Source organism: Amphiura filiformis, chromosome 18 (genome assembly GCF_039555335.1).
Source record: "Amphiura filiformis chromosome 18, Afil_fr2py, whole genome shotgun sequence".
NCBI lineage: Eukaryota > Metazoa > Echinodermata > Ophiuroidea > Amphilepidida > Amphiuridae > Amphiura > Amphiura filiformis.
In genome coordinates this window covers 28,275,941-28,292,440 of record NC_092645.1, presented here as the reverse complement: position 1 = coordinate 28,292,440, position 16,500 = coordinate 28,275,941, and the positions used below count along the sequence as shown (strand labels likewise).

Sequence of the window (16,500 nt, the reverse complement as noted above, 5' to 3'; positions counted from 1 at the left end):
CAGGAAAAACCTCATATGTACGTACTTCTGGCCCTTGAACATGGATAAAGCCTTGCATGTGTAGTAGGGTGGGCCGAAAAACACCTTTTTTCTCGGATCGACTTGGAACTCTTGGAGAATTTTACTAGGGTACATACTACTATTGTGCTAAAATATCAGTAAGATCGGAGCATGTTTCGCCCAGGCAGTAGATTTTCACAAAATCCCTACTTATTCACCATTTCTTACTGTATAACTTTATAGAGAAATCAGTAGAAACAACCTGGGAAAAGTAGGCATTGAGATGACATCATAGCCAGTATTAAACAATTTTGGTAGTTTGTTTAGACCTTCCAGAACATCACCAAATAGCAAGCAGTCTCCAATTGGTTACCATTATTTTTTGCTAGAGACCTGTATTTAGTTAAATATTGATGATATTTGAGTTGCTAAATTAAGGGGTAGGGGTAGCATTATGGAGCATTTCCCCAGTTCTACTGAGTCAAATTTCACAATCTTGGTCTTGTTGGGTAGATATGAACTGCAAAAGTACAAACAATACATGAGATATGAATTTAGAGCAGCTCTGACATGACCAGGGGTTAAAGGGTCATGTGACGCCTGATTTGTAGTAATTTTCAAGGTTGTGTGACCTTTTGACCTCTGGTCAAAACATGGATAACCGAAAATCATATAGCATTTATTTTTGGCAATGCTGCAGTTCATATCTATGCAATAATACCACATTTGGTAAATTTGACTGAGTAGAACTGGGGAAATTCTCCATAATGCTACCCCTACCCCTTAATATAGCAACTCAAAAATCATTAATATTTGACTTACATGCATGTCTTTAGCAAAAATAATGGTAACCAATTGGAGACGGCTTGCTATTTGGTGATGTTCTAGAGGGTCCAAACAAACTACCTAAAGTGTTTAATATTGGTTAGGATGGCATCTGAATGCCTACTTTCCCCAAATTGTTTCTACTGATTTCTATATAGAGTTATACAGTAAGAAATAGCAAAAAAGTAGGGATTTTGTGAAAATCTACTGCCTGGGCGAAACATGCTCTGATATTACTGATATTTCAGCACAATACTAGTATGTACCCCAGTAAAATTCTCCGAGAGTTCCAAGTCGATCCGAGAAAAAAAGTGTTTTTTGGCCCACCCTAATGTGTAGACTTTATATTGAAGAGGTTGCTTCATCCATGTTCAAGGGCCAAAAGTACATGCAAGAAACACCTCATATTTACTTTTGGCCCTTGAAAATGCATAAAGCCTTGTACACCTTATATTGAATGGTTTGCTTCATCCATGTTCAAGGGCAAAAAGTACATATTATAAGGTTTTTTCCCGCCCAGTGAAGATACGGCAAAAAACGAAAAGGAAAGGATGTAGTTATCAAACTCATGTTAAATTGTCTATCAAAATATTCTCTTTTATTATCACAATGTACAATTACAACAATGTAAGTAATTACAAGACCTATTTACATAATTTACCTACATAATACTTGTTTGCATAAACATTTGTATAATATAAATCTCCATCATTATAAGCTAGTCCAGTTGAAATCCAACCCCCCCTGGAAAATATGACCTTAATCTCCCACACAGGGGTGTATATGTAGTTTTCAAATAGAGTCACCCATTTAGGTAACTCCATTTGAAATTCATACCCCCTGTGTGGAAGATTAATTTCATGTCTTGAATAGGGGGTGTTTGGACTTCAACTGGAATAGCCCAATGGGTCAAAGTACTTCATTATTAGTACATCTTGTAAATAAATGGAAATTCCGTGAAACAAAGGTGCATATACACCAATCCGAAGAAGCGTTTACTGTATTTGGCCCTCTATTGACGGCAACACAGATGTACCAGAGCGGAGATTTAATTAGTAATTCAATACTCATGATTGTGTATTGAATATCACTGTTGTGTACAATTCCGGGTACAATTCTGTATAGCACACAATAAATAATGGATGGAACCCCGACCTCGGGACACCGTGAGTTTTACATCGGGACACCGCAGTAATGGCGAAGTCGGATAGGTGTATAGGAATGGATGTTCATATATGTGCCCATCCACCACAAACTGGTCGTAAAGTCGGAATTTTCCATTTTGAGATACAATCAAAAACAGTAATTGGATTTCTATGTTGAATATACTAGGAATTTGATCTTTGATGAACTATAACTTCACTTCCAGACGTCCGATGAAGCTGGTTGAGGTGTCATTTTGAAGCTGACAGTGAATTCTTTCAAAATCTGCAATAAACAGAAAATGATCTAGAGCCGACTTTACTACCACTTCGTGGTGGATGGTCACATATGTGATTAGGCCAAGTAAAACAAATAACATGCATATCATCCGGACTTCGCAAAAATCAGTGAGGGAGGCCCTTATTATTTGTTATTTTTTTACCATTCATTTCTGTGTAAAATTGCATTTACAACATGTTTGTCAACACAGCATAAAAACGGGGAGACCCCTAATATTTTTGTTATTTCCCCAAAGCCCTATAAATATACCCCTATCTTGAAGAGAGTGTTTACAATGTGTTTATATAAATGATAACCAAGAACTTCTGAACATGTCTTTTCATTACATCAATTTTAGAAACAAAGTAAGGGAGCAAAGAAGAAAAATAACAAAAATATTTGAAAATCTACAAAAATCGGTGTGGGCGGAGACAATATACATGTTATTTATTTTACTTGGTCTAAATAAAATAAGTTTTGACATACTGGCTCGGTTACCCATCTTTGAACAGTGTTTATGTGGGACCTGAGAGTACATCAGACACCAAATTGCATTCTGAATACGAGTAATGTCCTGATGATATCAAATAATTTTGATTTTTTTTTTAATCACGATATAATACAAATTTGACGGGAAATGATTAAAAATGGACAATTTTTGACATTTAACAGTCATCAAATTAATGTTTACAAATTTAAGTTTACTTTGATGACTGTTTATAGATGTCAAAAATTTCAATTTTTAATAATTTGCCATAAAATTTGTATTATATCACAAATTCCAAAAAAAATAAATAAAAATAAAAATTATTTAATATCATCAGGACATTCCTCATATTCAGAATGCAATTGTGTCTGATGTGCTCTCAGGTCCCATAAAAATACTGTGCAAAGGTGGGTGACCAAACCCTTAATACTGCACTTTTTTCCCTCACCTGAAATGTTTTTCGCTTGATCAACTAGCGTCTTCAGCAGATTGTGGCGCTTTACTAATTCACCAGGATAATTCTGTCTAAAGATATCATAGTCCATTTAATTATGACTTGTGCCTAAGGAGACAGAGCAACATCGTAACAAATTTCCTCCAAATGACCAAATTTCCCGACAAGGAGATTGCCAATTTGCCTGTTTTTTCCAGGCCTGTCTTACAACATCATTCAAGATTTCCTACAAGATCATACGTACAGGACTATGCCATCTATAGACAGAGAATTATCATAGCGCACAAGCAACATCTTCTGAAAAAAAGGCAGTGTTCAAGTCAAAACTTTCTTTTCTAAACATTTCAATTGTTCCACTTATATCCAAATAAGGATCTCTTCTTATTCAAAACTTAAAGTAGAAAAACATTTTGGATATGACATTTCCTAGGCACATCTGTGTCTGTAGTCATCATTTTAAATTTACTGGAAAAGTCTTGTGGTACCTTCAACTCTCATATTCATGTTTTAGAAATAATCACTATTAAATAGTCTTACGTTCTTGTGAGAAGCTTTAAACACTCTAAATTACAAGGATTTTAAAATAAATCCTTAGGATTGTAATTAGGGACCAACCAATTTCAAGATACATGATTGGAAAAATCACAGTCCCTTAAGATTTATTTTAAAACCTTGAAATTTAGAGTGTATATTACCAAGCCTTTAAGATGCAATGGGCTAGTCCATTTAAAATCCACACTACCCCTGTGGACGATGTTGAAATATCTTCCACAGGGGGAGTATGAATTTTAAATAGAATGAACATATCAGGCAGCTCTATTTGAATTTCATACACCCTCTGAGAAAGATTCAACCTGAATCTTCCACAGAGGGAGGGCGACTTTTAAATGGAAATTACTAATGTGTTCATTCTATTTGAAATTCATACTCCCCCTGTGGAAGATATTTCCAAAATCATCCACAGGGGTAGTGTGGATTTTAAATGGAATATATTTTTAGGAAGTCCCACACCACCATAAACCCTGCGTACAGGCCAGGACTCAATAGCATACAACATAATGTGATGTGATCAAGCCAAATCAGTTAAAATCGGAAATCTTGATTTTAAGATATGCCAAAACAAAGGAAATACTTCCTTTTGTTTCCTGTTGTTTTGGAAACTCTTTAACTGTTCATATCTTTTGAACAAGTTGTCCAATTTCAATGGGGTTTTCTGCAAAATGTAGTTTTACAAATGCTCGTTACAATCCAATCCAAACTGATATTGAATACATGACCAACTGATTTTGCGGTGCTTGATCACACCACATACTGCCTCCTTTATTAATACTCTACATGATGACAATAGGCTTCAACATAAAAAGCCTAGGTTTTGAGATATTTTCTCCATAAAAACCACTGAACCAATACTAGGCTTGTTTGTACTCATTTTAATGCATTTTTCATGCTGATTCCAAATATGGTCATGAAAATTTACATATCTGAAATTTTGGAATTTTTAAAACAAAATTTGACACTTGTCATCTGCAGTCGACACCTGCATGGAGAGAGTTAAGCTTGGCCTTGCCATCTGTATAATTTCACCTGTTTTTCAGTAAGACAAGCCAAGTAGTGATGTCTATTAAATGTAAATGGGCACACATCAAGGACCGCTGCATTCACTGACAACTTCTGTGTTTTGATTCCAGTGTTTGCATCCCATACAAAAGCCTGCGAAAGAAAACAAAGAACACAATTTTGTCAGTACAAGTTTATAAACCCGGGGTGTGAGAGGCCACATACAGACCAAAAAATAGGAGGAAAATTACCAGCATTTTTATAAACAAAAAAAACCCCTGCAAAGTGCGCAGCAGCATTAAAACATTTGATTTTGTTCTTTTGTTTGTTTGTTTTTGCCTTAGCTACCATTATTGTAGTCCATTTTAGTAGACCATTTTAATCATCCATCTGACCATGGAAAGGCCACCAAACCAACAGCTAGCTACCCATGAAAAAATGGTCTACTTTATTTGGAATATACAATGGACGATGCACTCTATTAATACTGGTTATGATGCTATCTCATTAAAAATGCAGCCTTGGTTGTATATGCACAGACCCTGTGGTTTATGTTGACCCAGCTGGACCACATGGGTTGGGTTTTATGCATGTGCATAATGCATTTAAAGATAAACATGTATGCTTGCCTATCTGTTATTGGTTAAGAATTACCACCCACTTTGATTTTTACTTCATTAACATTCATCTCAGATTGGAACTGAAAGAGGTTGAGCCTATGTGATAAGATAAGGTGGATCACATGGTCATATATGCCAAATAGAGCATAAACTACACATTCATTGAAAAAGCCCGTACAATTGGATAAAACGCCTGAAAATGAGCTGAAAATAAATAAAATTGCGGGAATTTTGACATCACAAAAAGGTGGTTCCAGCTTTTCCTCTGGGCAGAATGGTCACTGGGGTCTGGGGATGTGTTGTGTTTTATGCATGGAATGGTATGAATTGTTTATCCAAAAGGGAATGCAAAGCAGTCTACCATTATTGCAACTTACCGAACAGCTAGCCTCATCTCCAGCGGCCACTAGGAGTTGTCCATTTCCTCCTGGGCCATTATAGAGAGCCGATTTGGTTAATAACTTCATTGTAGTACCACCATACAGAGTCTGTACAGCATTGCATGTGACTAGTGCACCTTCACCTCCTAGCTGGTTGGATTTGAGCTCACACATCTGTGTAAATAATGCAGAATTCGGTGAAGGCATAACAAAATGTGTGCATCCAACATGAAAGTGGGGGCAACTTTATTACCATTGCTACCCATACCGCGAAAGGAAGGCATGTTGCCCACGAGGATCACCGACAAGTGATGGGTGCATTAGCGAACCCCAAAATAGTGCAAATAGCGTGAGCATACATGTATGCAAAAGGAAGTTGTATGCTCGGATGACCAATGTCGCCAAGTCTGAACAGTCTGCCAGTGTCAGCTGAATTCTGAGCATGCTCAGAAGGCTCAGGCACGGAACCTTCCAATCTGTTTAAGCTGCCACCATCCTAACCATAATCATAATCCAATCCCTAATCCTAACCATAAATCTAACCCTAATCTATTGAGATAATTACTAACTTCAGACAAAGAGCTCACACATCTGTGTAAATAATGCAGAAATTCTAACTTAGAAAAATTCTTGTGCAGAGTGGCTCATTATTATGTTTTGACTTATGCGTATTGTCTGATCGTGCATTTTATTATGCACAAAGGAAGCTGCATATAACACAATAATCACTGGTAAAATTGAAGTAAAGTTGCAATTTCAGCAATTATACTATGGTCTACTGTATGCACAAAACAAGTCATATATTAATAGACCTTGCTTGCACTGTTTGCAGGCAAGCAAGCTTGGCCATGAATAGAATTCCAACTGTGTGGTCATTTTGATTTGCAACTTTTGAAAATGCACACAATTTCAAACACTGGTATCAATCGATCGTTGTTAATTTAAAAGGTTTTGATAGCAAATGTGGTATCAAATCAGAGCTAACAAGATGCTGCACACGACTGTGTCAATCAAATTGTCATAACATATGCAGGTTTTGATTTACGATGGATTACATACGTGCAGAGTTTCTTTTTGTGTTGTGTGTTTGTTTGACTTACCACATGTCTTGTAGCAGGATGTGCTTTATTGGGTCTGAAGGATGCTAGACAATGCCTGGTAGATACGTCAAAATTGAGACAGGTGCAATTGCCTGTAAGAGAAATTACATGATTGAGGATGGGATTCTTCATTGTTCAAATCTTGACAATAGAAAGATATTTTGCATTTAAATGAGCCTATCATAACAAGTTTTTATTGTTGAATCATTATGTGATTTTAAAGATTATTATGAGTCTATTCTCCAAATCCAAAATTGAAACTTGATAGGAACTTCTTAAAACTAAATCTATATGTAACTGTTCCTACAGACTTTTTTTTTAAATTTTCATTAATTTTCATTCCAATTGAAATTCATACACCCCCTGGAAGATGTGACCTTAATCTCCCACACAGGGAGTGCAAATTTCAAATGGGTTTTCTGGCCTGAATGGGCGACTCCATTTGAAATCTACACCCCATGTGGGAGATTAATACCATTTATTCCATGGATTAACTGAAATAGCCCAATGACAACATACTTGAAGTCAGCTTCTGATTACTTCCCCATTGATTTTAAAATTTTAAAAAACAATGGATTTTTTCATTTTCTTTCCTTTCCTTTGCACTTATTTTTTACAACTTTTGCATTCTGAATTTTGGTACAATTACCGAATAAGGTCCGGTCCAGTCCTCGTTTATGGAGTTTAAGGTTAGGGTTGGGGTAGGGCAGTCTTGTAATAAGACCAGTAGAGTTGCACCCTATTTGGCAATCACTCCTGAATTTCTCTTTAAAATGAATTCAATAGCTTTATAGTACCACAACTTTTAACCTGTTAGAGAATTTCCGTGAGTAGTATCAAACTTCATGACGTTTCATATTTTTCAAAATTCTGTAACTTTCAAGTCTTTGGGAACCCTGATATGTGATAACTTATTAAGAAACCCCAGTCATTACCATCAAGTTGTTTCTGTGGTCTGTACTCTGCAGCAGCCATCTTTTCCCAGAATGTAGTGCCTTCAAGAGTGCCTGACAACAAACCTGATGAGCTGTAAATAACCAAAGATGCAAGTGAGGTTTAATTGAACTGACAGATTTAGTTGCAAAAGGCTTAAAATACAATCTTTGTATGTATATAACACAGGGATGTAAGTAGGTCTGAAGAACAAAACCTGAAAAATTAGAAAAAAGCGTGTGAATTTGGGCTATAAAGACCCAAACAGGCTGAAAATAAATAAAAGTGCAGAAAATATGAAAAAAAAATCCGGAATTCCAGATTAATGCTGGAAACTTACATCCCTGATAACAACACTTCTAGTCCAATTAAAGAAAAGAAAAATGGCACATTATGACGTGGACAAAGCAGAAATACCAGTGGAAAAAAATCACTGGTCATATTCGTCATCCTAATCTTTCATCGGTTTTAAACAGTCAATTCGAGGGTTGACAAACAGGGTTGACAAACAGAACTCAAAAAGTGCCTTTTTGAGAAAAATGAGTAAAAATAATATTTTGCATTGGGATGTGACCCAGTATTATTGTGCTATATATGCAATGGGAAGTTGAATTGAGTTAAGGGTTATGATTTTAAGAATCTGTGGGTATTACAGATTATTTTGGTACCAAAATATCAAAATGGCCAAAAGTGAGTTAAGGCCTTCTGTTTGTCAACCCTCGAATTGTACAATAGGGCTTGGTGCTATTGTGCTATCGCTGGTTAAAACAGGTGATACAGGTGAAAGAATAGGATGACAAATATATATGTGACCCGCTCTGACAAAATCAGGAACAAGTTGCATTTTTGACATTTCATGATTTGAATAAAAATTAAAGCACTGCACAATAAGCTTTAAAATGATACCAAAATTTTAGAAATAACATCAATACTTTTCAAGATATGGATAATTTTGCAAATGATACCTTGATATTTTTGCCAAAATGCTATTCTGAGTAATGGGCCAATTAGTTTCCTGCTTTACACAGGATTGAATAGGGATTATCATAGCTTTTGTTTTGTTGGAGCTGATCACATATACCGTAAAACCCCGTCTACAAGCATATATGGTGTTTTTTATGAAAGCTAAATTAATTTGAAGTAAGCGTAAATATACCAATACAATAGATGGGTCTTAAAATAATACTTGTTTGTATATGTTTGAATCCATAATTTATTTGCTCAAACTCCATAATGGCGCCTGGATTAATGTAGCTTTCATCAGAAGCACTCTATATGCTTGTAGACGGGATTTACGGTATTATGCCCAGTGGTTTTGCTTTTTTCATGGGTCTTTCTGCTTTGATTTTTTTAAGGCACTGTCCACATAATGTACACAATAAAACATAAATACGCATCTTACCAGAATGATGTTCCTGGAGCAGCAGGTACATAATTAAGTGACACAATGGGACATCTTGATCCATCCTTGTTAAGGGTTTCTAATTCCATTGCTGTCTGCCTCGTATCATAGATAATACGTATGGTCCCATTCTGTAGGCCTGCATAGATGTAGTTGACATCATCTGTATTCCAGGTGCAGCACCATGCAGGGACTTCTGTTTGGTAGCTGAAATCAAAAATGACATATTTGTTTTACATTATTAATTTACAATGATTCTGTCAAGCGATATACATGGTAGGTATGCCCACATTGCTTATTATAAAGGGCCTCATTCAACTCCTACTTGTGATCACAGAGTGTAATCCCCATAGGAAAATACAACAATTTGAAAATTGGACACCAGAAACTTTACGTAGAAAGTCAAAAAGTGTCAATTGGTATACCCTGATACAGAAGTTATCAAACAGTGATAATAATTTTTTTTCAAAATAGCTTTTCTGTAAAATGGATCGCGGTGCTGAAAAATGTTGCATGTACTTGCTGTTTTGTACAGTAATTCACTGTAGGCCCTAAGGTACCGTCAATGATGGTCACAGAATTTGGAAAAAATACATTTGCTCATAACTTCGCTAATTTTTGTCCTTCAGATATGGTTGACCCTCATTTTTTAAGTTAAATAATCACCTTTCTAAACAAAACAAGTTCAATGTGAAATATCATTTTTTTTAATGATCATACCTATCCATGGCAGTGAAAGCTGCATAGAACCAGCATGGCGCTCACAACGAGGCTGTCATATGATTTTATGACTAGCGTGCCAATAGGTTGACTTGGTTATTTCTACATTATTGCTGTCACTGCTATCTCATTATATTGTCACCTTGATTTTTGAAATAGACCCTCCCTTTGGCTATATAGAGCCATGGTTTACAAACTGTTAGGACTTATTTATAACGCTGACTGTATATGTGGCATGATCAAGGGGAATGAGCCACATGTCGGCAATTTTCAATTTGAAGTTTTTTTACATCATTTTCTGGCAGTTTACAAATGCTACATTTATAAAACAATGCCAATATCTCAGAAACAGTATTACCGACATCCTACTCATTCCCCTTATCATGTCACATATATATTATATATACACAAGATTCAAGCTTTATAATATGCACACTTTAAATCATATTTACTTACGTCTGTACAACTGTGTTACTTGTTAAACTTGTGATTTTGATAGTCTTGTCTACTGAAGCCGTAAGCATCAGTCCGTCGTGTCGACCATTAAAAGTGACGTCACGAATCATCTTGCTGTGGATGGGAACGTACTGAGCACTGCGAAGATCCATTGCACTGACCTGTAAAATGAACGGCCAGCATGATCAAAATATGCTATTCCATTTAAAATTCATATTACCCCTGTGGAAGATTTTGGAAATATCTTCCACAAGGGGAGTAGCAATTTTGAATAGAATGAACATATTAGGCAGGTCTATTTGAATGTCATGCACCCTCTGAGAAAGATTCAACCTGAATTTTCCACAGAGTGAGGGTGAATTTCAAATGGAAATGCCTAATGTGTTCATTCCATTTGAAATTCATACTCCCAGAATCTTCCACAGGATGAGTGTGGTATAGTTTTACATGAACAATATATAGTCACATTCTCTCGGTCGGGTTTGTTCTATGTATTGCACTTATCCACTTCTCACGTCTGTCAAAGGGGACACCTTCGCGAAATCCCTATTGGTTTGTAAAGAGCCTTTTAGTTCAAGTCAATTTTCTCAGCACAGAAAATACCAATTTGCCTAGTCTTTGGTAATTATTTAAAGTTGATTTCCCTGATAAGAACTTATGGAATTGTTTCATAAAGAGGTATTTATTTTATGGCATGATTTGTGATTCCCCCCATTGAGTGCAACGGTAAGTGTCCCCTTCATTTCCGAGGGGGCGAAATGGAACAGCCAAAGCTAGGCAAAAGCAACCAATGGGTTGGGAAGAAGCGATTTATCGCAAGTGATGTCATGCCGACCGACAGATTATAGCATGTCCTACCTTTTTAACTCCAAACCCAGGAAAGAGTTGGTTTGGTGATGGCATAGATACAATCAGACTATAATTGGCTCCATCAAAGGACATCACACGGCAACCACCATTCTGTATCAAAAACAAGAGTTTAAAATAAGAATCAAGTCAGAGCTCATCAGAAGTAGTATCATACAAGCACTTCTACCGCCCTACACAAACACAGTGCCTTAAATTAGCCTCAGGTTATAGTAACTCGTTAATAAATAGGGTTTTGAGTTACTGAAGTTCCAAACTGTATAAACCATAGACCCTCCCTCGGGTCCATGGAGAACGACTGGTAATGTAGATTACATAGCATTAAAAATCAACCCAATACATGGACCCTCCCAGTCTGTAAGCAATATTTGCCTTCCAGTTCCCAGCATTTTGTGGGAGTTCCCTTTTACAGATTTGGGGTCACGCAATCTTTCTATATAGATGAATCCAAGTAGCCAAGTCATGGTTAGGATTTGGTCGGACATCTTTGGGTAGCCGCTAGCACCAACCTGGTGTTTTGAGCGTCCAATTGTGCAAATAAAAGCCGCCTAACACCTAGAGAAGATGCAAGGACGAGGAGGGTTAATAGAATAATAGCTAATAATATATATAATGGAGATAATCCCGTCGCATCTATTCATATACATAGTCCTTTTGTTCGCAAGTACATCAATGCATAGATACCGCGTATAGTTAATCCGATTATTATGTCACTTCAACAACGAATAGACCATGCTGTGTGTTTTGTCGAAGGGAACTGTACTGTATTATTCTTTTGTCTACCTGTGTTTTCTCGGAAGGTGTAAAATGGGTGATGAAATGCAGTTTAAAATTTCCGCCAAGGCCGAATCATTTCACATTTTAAGTGCATTGAAGCCGACGGCTACCCAACTAAAGGCTGCTAGTCAGGTGTAGGAATGTGTGTATTTGGATTCGTCTATACCACGTCCATGTCTTCACTACATTAACGTTTGTGTAAGCGACTAAAACAACGATATTGTATCCGACCAATCAACGCAGCTTGGCAGCGCTGGGATATTTGAAGAGTCTTCCCCAGCTAAATAATGTGCAAACATTTGCAAACCGCACGCGATAATATACGCAATATGGACAATAGGCCTAAGTCCGAGTCGGGTGGTTGCCTTTTATTATTGCGCGTACCATGGGTCTATCAGACGCGTGCCAGCTTGGGCTCACTACCTCTCAGTTGTTGACAAGTGTCCCATCCGATCTTACGTCGCATCACGCGACATAGCTTTGTGCTACCATATTTGAATTGAAACTGGGGCGGGGCTTTCGTAATTGACATCGGAATCACCGTGCTTCGTTGAACGATTATTTGGAAGGGAGATCTCTAACAGATTGGACCAGTTGAGGAATCAGCGCTCAATGGACTTTCGCGTTCAATTATAATACAAGTCAATATTGCTGCATGGTTGACTGTGTGTGTAATCAGTGGCGTCGATTTGTGGATGAAGAGGAATGGGTTTTTGGAATTGAAGAAAATAAGGGGGGGGGGTTACAGGACTTTGGCATTTTTTACATAGGGCATTATGTAATTATTTATTGTTACATTATCCAGAGATGAAACTGAACCGAGACTGGGGGCCAGTCTATATAAAACCATTGCATTGTTTATACAGTTTGGAACTTCAGTGATTCTGGGTTGACACTAACTTGAGCTTTGGGGTCCAAGATGCTTAATCCAGGCTTTGCCGTCTAGATTTTAAAGGTGAGTGGTCAATCGATCACTAGCATGATGCTAGGCGAGTGGTCGAATTACTCTCTAGTATTATAGTAATAGTGGTCGAATCACAATCTAAGTCTGAAAGATCATTCATACCAATATGAAATACTTACAGGGTATTGAATAACCTCTCTTTCGTTTTTAGGAATTAAGACTAATTCATTACAATATACGACCCGTACCGAATGAATCAGTTGAAGTGCTGAAACTTGAATGCAAATTTGGGTAAAATGGTGATTTGCAGCGCGCGATATTTAGTGTCTATGGCAATGGGTGCCCTTCAGCATCCTTATTTTGCAGCATGGCATTCACCGTCGTAGTGAAAACGTCATACCTTAGTTACTAGTTCATGCTTGATTTGCACACATGTTAGCAACCCATATTGACTTTGTATTGTGATCCTTTTGATCATGGCTCCGAACACAGATAGCGAACACCAGCTGACCTGTCAACAATCAATTTTGACGTCACAATACGACGACGAATCAGATTTACTGAAGCACTCACCTGAGATATCATGATTGGTTTATCCAGCACATATTGCCCTTGGCTGGTTCCCTTATTCTCCTTTGCGCTTGCACTGCTTGATGATGTACTAGGTTGACTGCTGGAGCCAAATGTGAAACTAGAATACACAAAGATGAAAACAAAATTACAAATTTTAAAGGTGCTTGATCCGAATCACATTCATTACACCCATTTAATTCCGTCAAAATGTAGATTTTGGTATCCGGTAAAGTGTATATTTTTCTCATAACCCAGGTGCAACTGAAATATGTTTTGTTTTGTTTGACGATATGAACAAAACATGCACCCCTCAATGAATATGATTTCCCAGCCCATTTTTTGATTATTCATCATTTTCCTGAAAAGCAATACGGTGGACTGTCAACTAAAGACTTATCTTTGGGTGTGACTTCGTGCAGCATCAATTGGTAACACATTTAGGGCTCATATCGAAATACCCTACCATGTTTTCACACAGAAAGAAGGCAGGATTCCCCTCGCTAAGCGCGCGCCTCAGGAAAGCTCGGTCATAAAATGGATGGATTATATGCATCAGTGATACACCCTGCCTTTTGAAGTGGTCCATGACAAATGGGAAGATTTACTCTGACTACGGCTCATCGCACAACCCAGGAAAGCGCGTTTAAGTGGCTAATTGCAGTGTTATAATCACACAGGATTTTAACAAAAGAAGGCTAGCACAGGAAAGCTGCAGGATGGCGCACACCTTCCTGTGTAAGGGAATTTCAAAAAGAGCCCTTAGTGAAAATATATACATAATTATTAGACTTATCTTACCTAGACTGAGTCTTGGCCCTCTCTTGTTGTACTCTCAACTGTGCCTTCATTCTATCCACTTCCTCCATAGCCATTCTGTATTTTAAACTCATCTGAGCTGCTTCCAATTCCATCTTCCTTCTCATCGTTTTCTCCTTCTCCAAATCCTTGAGGGCTCTGTCTCTGTCTGTCGTATCAATTGTACGCAAGGTTTTTGCATAGATGACTCGAATGTCAGCTTTCTTAGCTTTTGAGTTACACTGTGGGCATTTTCCTCCCTGTCCTTTGAGCCATTTCTCTATACAGCTGTAAAATGAACAATTAATATATTATATATTCCATAATACATTGGAATGTTGGTTGACCCTAACACTGAACACTGCTTTTGGTACAGGAAGTTAAAAGAAGAAACAAAAAAGATGAACAAAGAAGTCCCTTGGTACCCCGGGATTCAAACCTTGGACTTATCGGGTGCCAACCACATGATCACCGGCTGGTAGCCACAGGGGTAGCGTTGGCCCGGCCACCAATTCCCTAAGCATATAGCACTTAGGGCAATTGCTTCAACGCATCATGTGAGATTCACTCATGCGTGGTGGTTATTATCATAGTATTTTGTGGTATGTATGGGTGTTAGGGACGGGCATTAGCTACTCAGAGGTGCAAAGTAAATCTGTGGCATCAGGGGTCGATGCTTTGCATCACACGCACCCTGTGCAAGACTTTAGAAATATCTTCCACAGGAGGAGTATGTTTTCCAAATGTAATTGGTCAGGGTTAATCATTTTGAAACTCATACTCCCCCTGTATTACAGCTTTACCTATATCTTTCACAACTGGAGTGAGCAGTGTTCGAAATAAGCACTTATCCTCTTGTCCAAAAATCATTGGGGACAACCATATTGAGCTATGTACTGTAATGAAGCTACTTTTGGCCATTATGTTAAATGTATTTAAATTATCGTAGGCGTATTATATTACTATATAATGTGTGGTATAAATGTGCTGGTTAACTAAATAATTCTTTAATATAAATGTAGACCTTAAAATTCAGCATGATCAGAGAATTAATACAAGTAGGCCTTAAATTTCAGCATAATCAACTACAATGATGTCCGCTGCCCTGGCACGATCATCCCTCTATATTATTGTGGGCGGAGTCAACCTGGCTAGAAGTTGCCGCTAAACCAATCAGCTAATTCTGAGGAGTTGCGCATGAGCAATGAGACAGACTTTTACGTCCGCTTTTTAAAACAAGTAGCGTCATTCCGACAGCAGACTTGATTCGTGAGAGACATAGTTTTATTTAGCTCAATTATTTAGATTTACAGTTGATTTCTATTTCAACAGACAGAAGATCTGCAGGTGAGATGTAAAAAGGGTTAGAAAAGCCACTGCCATGCCGGCAGTGGCCCATGCCAAATTCGGTATTTGGTACTAAATTTTAGGCCTAATTAATGACTAAATCAAATCTGGACATGTAACTTTTTATGTATTGTAAGCCGGCTCGCTGATGATATGGAGGCTAGGGTGCATCAGATGCCCCTCATGTCAATGGATTCATCTGTCCCTAGTCTTAAAATGTTCCTATTGTCACAAAACTAACATGTGCCAAGTTTGAATTAATTCGGAGGTCGTCCTGAGGGGCCACCGAGAGCCTAAAGTTACAATGTGTGTTCCTATGTAGTAAAGTTCGTTGACCCCTGTACAATTCCAATTAGAAGCCGATCGAACAATTTAAAGTAGCTGCCATATCAAAACCGTTTGGATTTAGAAGCTCAAATCTTGGAACCTAGGCGTACTGATAATCATCTTTGAATTTGTGATGAAAATCCATCTCAAAAGAAATGACCGTGTGTGTTTTATTGTCAAAAGCGCCCCCACAGTCCATATTCTTGGGAAAATCTATAATTTCAGTCTTAACCAAGTGCTATAATACTTTATTTCACACTGAAAGTTGTTAATATGTATTATATATTGATCTAAAGTTCAGAAAATCTGCTTTGTAAAAGTGTAATGACAACCAGGACATCAACATTTGTAAAATTTGAGGTAAAAATTACCACAAAATGCCTATTTCGCTGAAATTTTGTATTGAGGGCGCTTGTGCCAATTCCACACATGCTCATTTTGTTGGTGATTAATTTTATCACCGATTCAAGATGATTATCAGTACTATAAGCGCAAAAGATTTGAGCTTCTAAGTCCTAACGGTTTTGATATGGCAGCTACTTTAAATTGTTCGA

At 37.5% G+C, this 16,500-nt stretch overlaps 1 protein-coding gene across 1 annotated transcript in view; it reads right to left on the bottom strand.

Annotated features, from left to right (window-relative positions):
* Positions 1-2,011: 2,011 nt before the first annotated feature.
* Positions 2,012-16,500, bottom strand: part of LOC140140090 (E3 ubiquitin-protein ligase rfwd3.S-like) — a 28,302-nt gene continuing 13,813 nt past the window's right edge. Inside the window, exons 5-13 of the mRNA XM_072161914.1 lie at positions 14,276-14,560; positions 13,478-13,595; positions 11,215-11,316; positions 10,357-10,517; positions 9,181-9,387; positions 7,781-7,872; positions 6,846-6,937; positions 5,743-5,919; positions 2,012-4,898 (exon numbers count right to left, since the gene is read on the bottom strand). Of these exons, the coding sequence (XP_072018015.1) occupies positions 4,740-4,898; positions 5,743-5,919; positions 6,846-6,937; positions 7,781-7,872; positions 9,181-9,387; positions 10,357-10,517; positions 11,215-11,316; positions 13,478-13,595; positions 14,276-14,560 (1,393 nt within the window). The 3' untranslated portion in view covers positions 2,012-4,739. The remainder of the gene's footprint in view (positions 4,899-5,742; positions 5,920-6,845; positions 6,938-7,780; positions 7,873-9,180; positions 9,388-10,356; positions 10,518-11,214; positions 11,317-13,477; positions 13,596-14,275; positions 14,561-16,500) is intronic.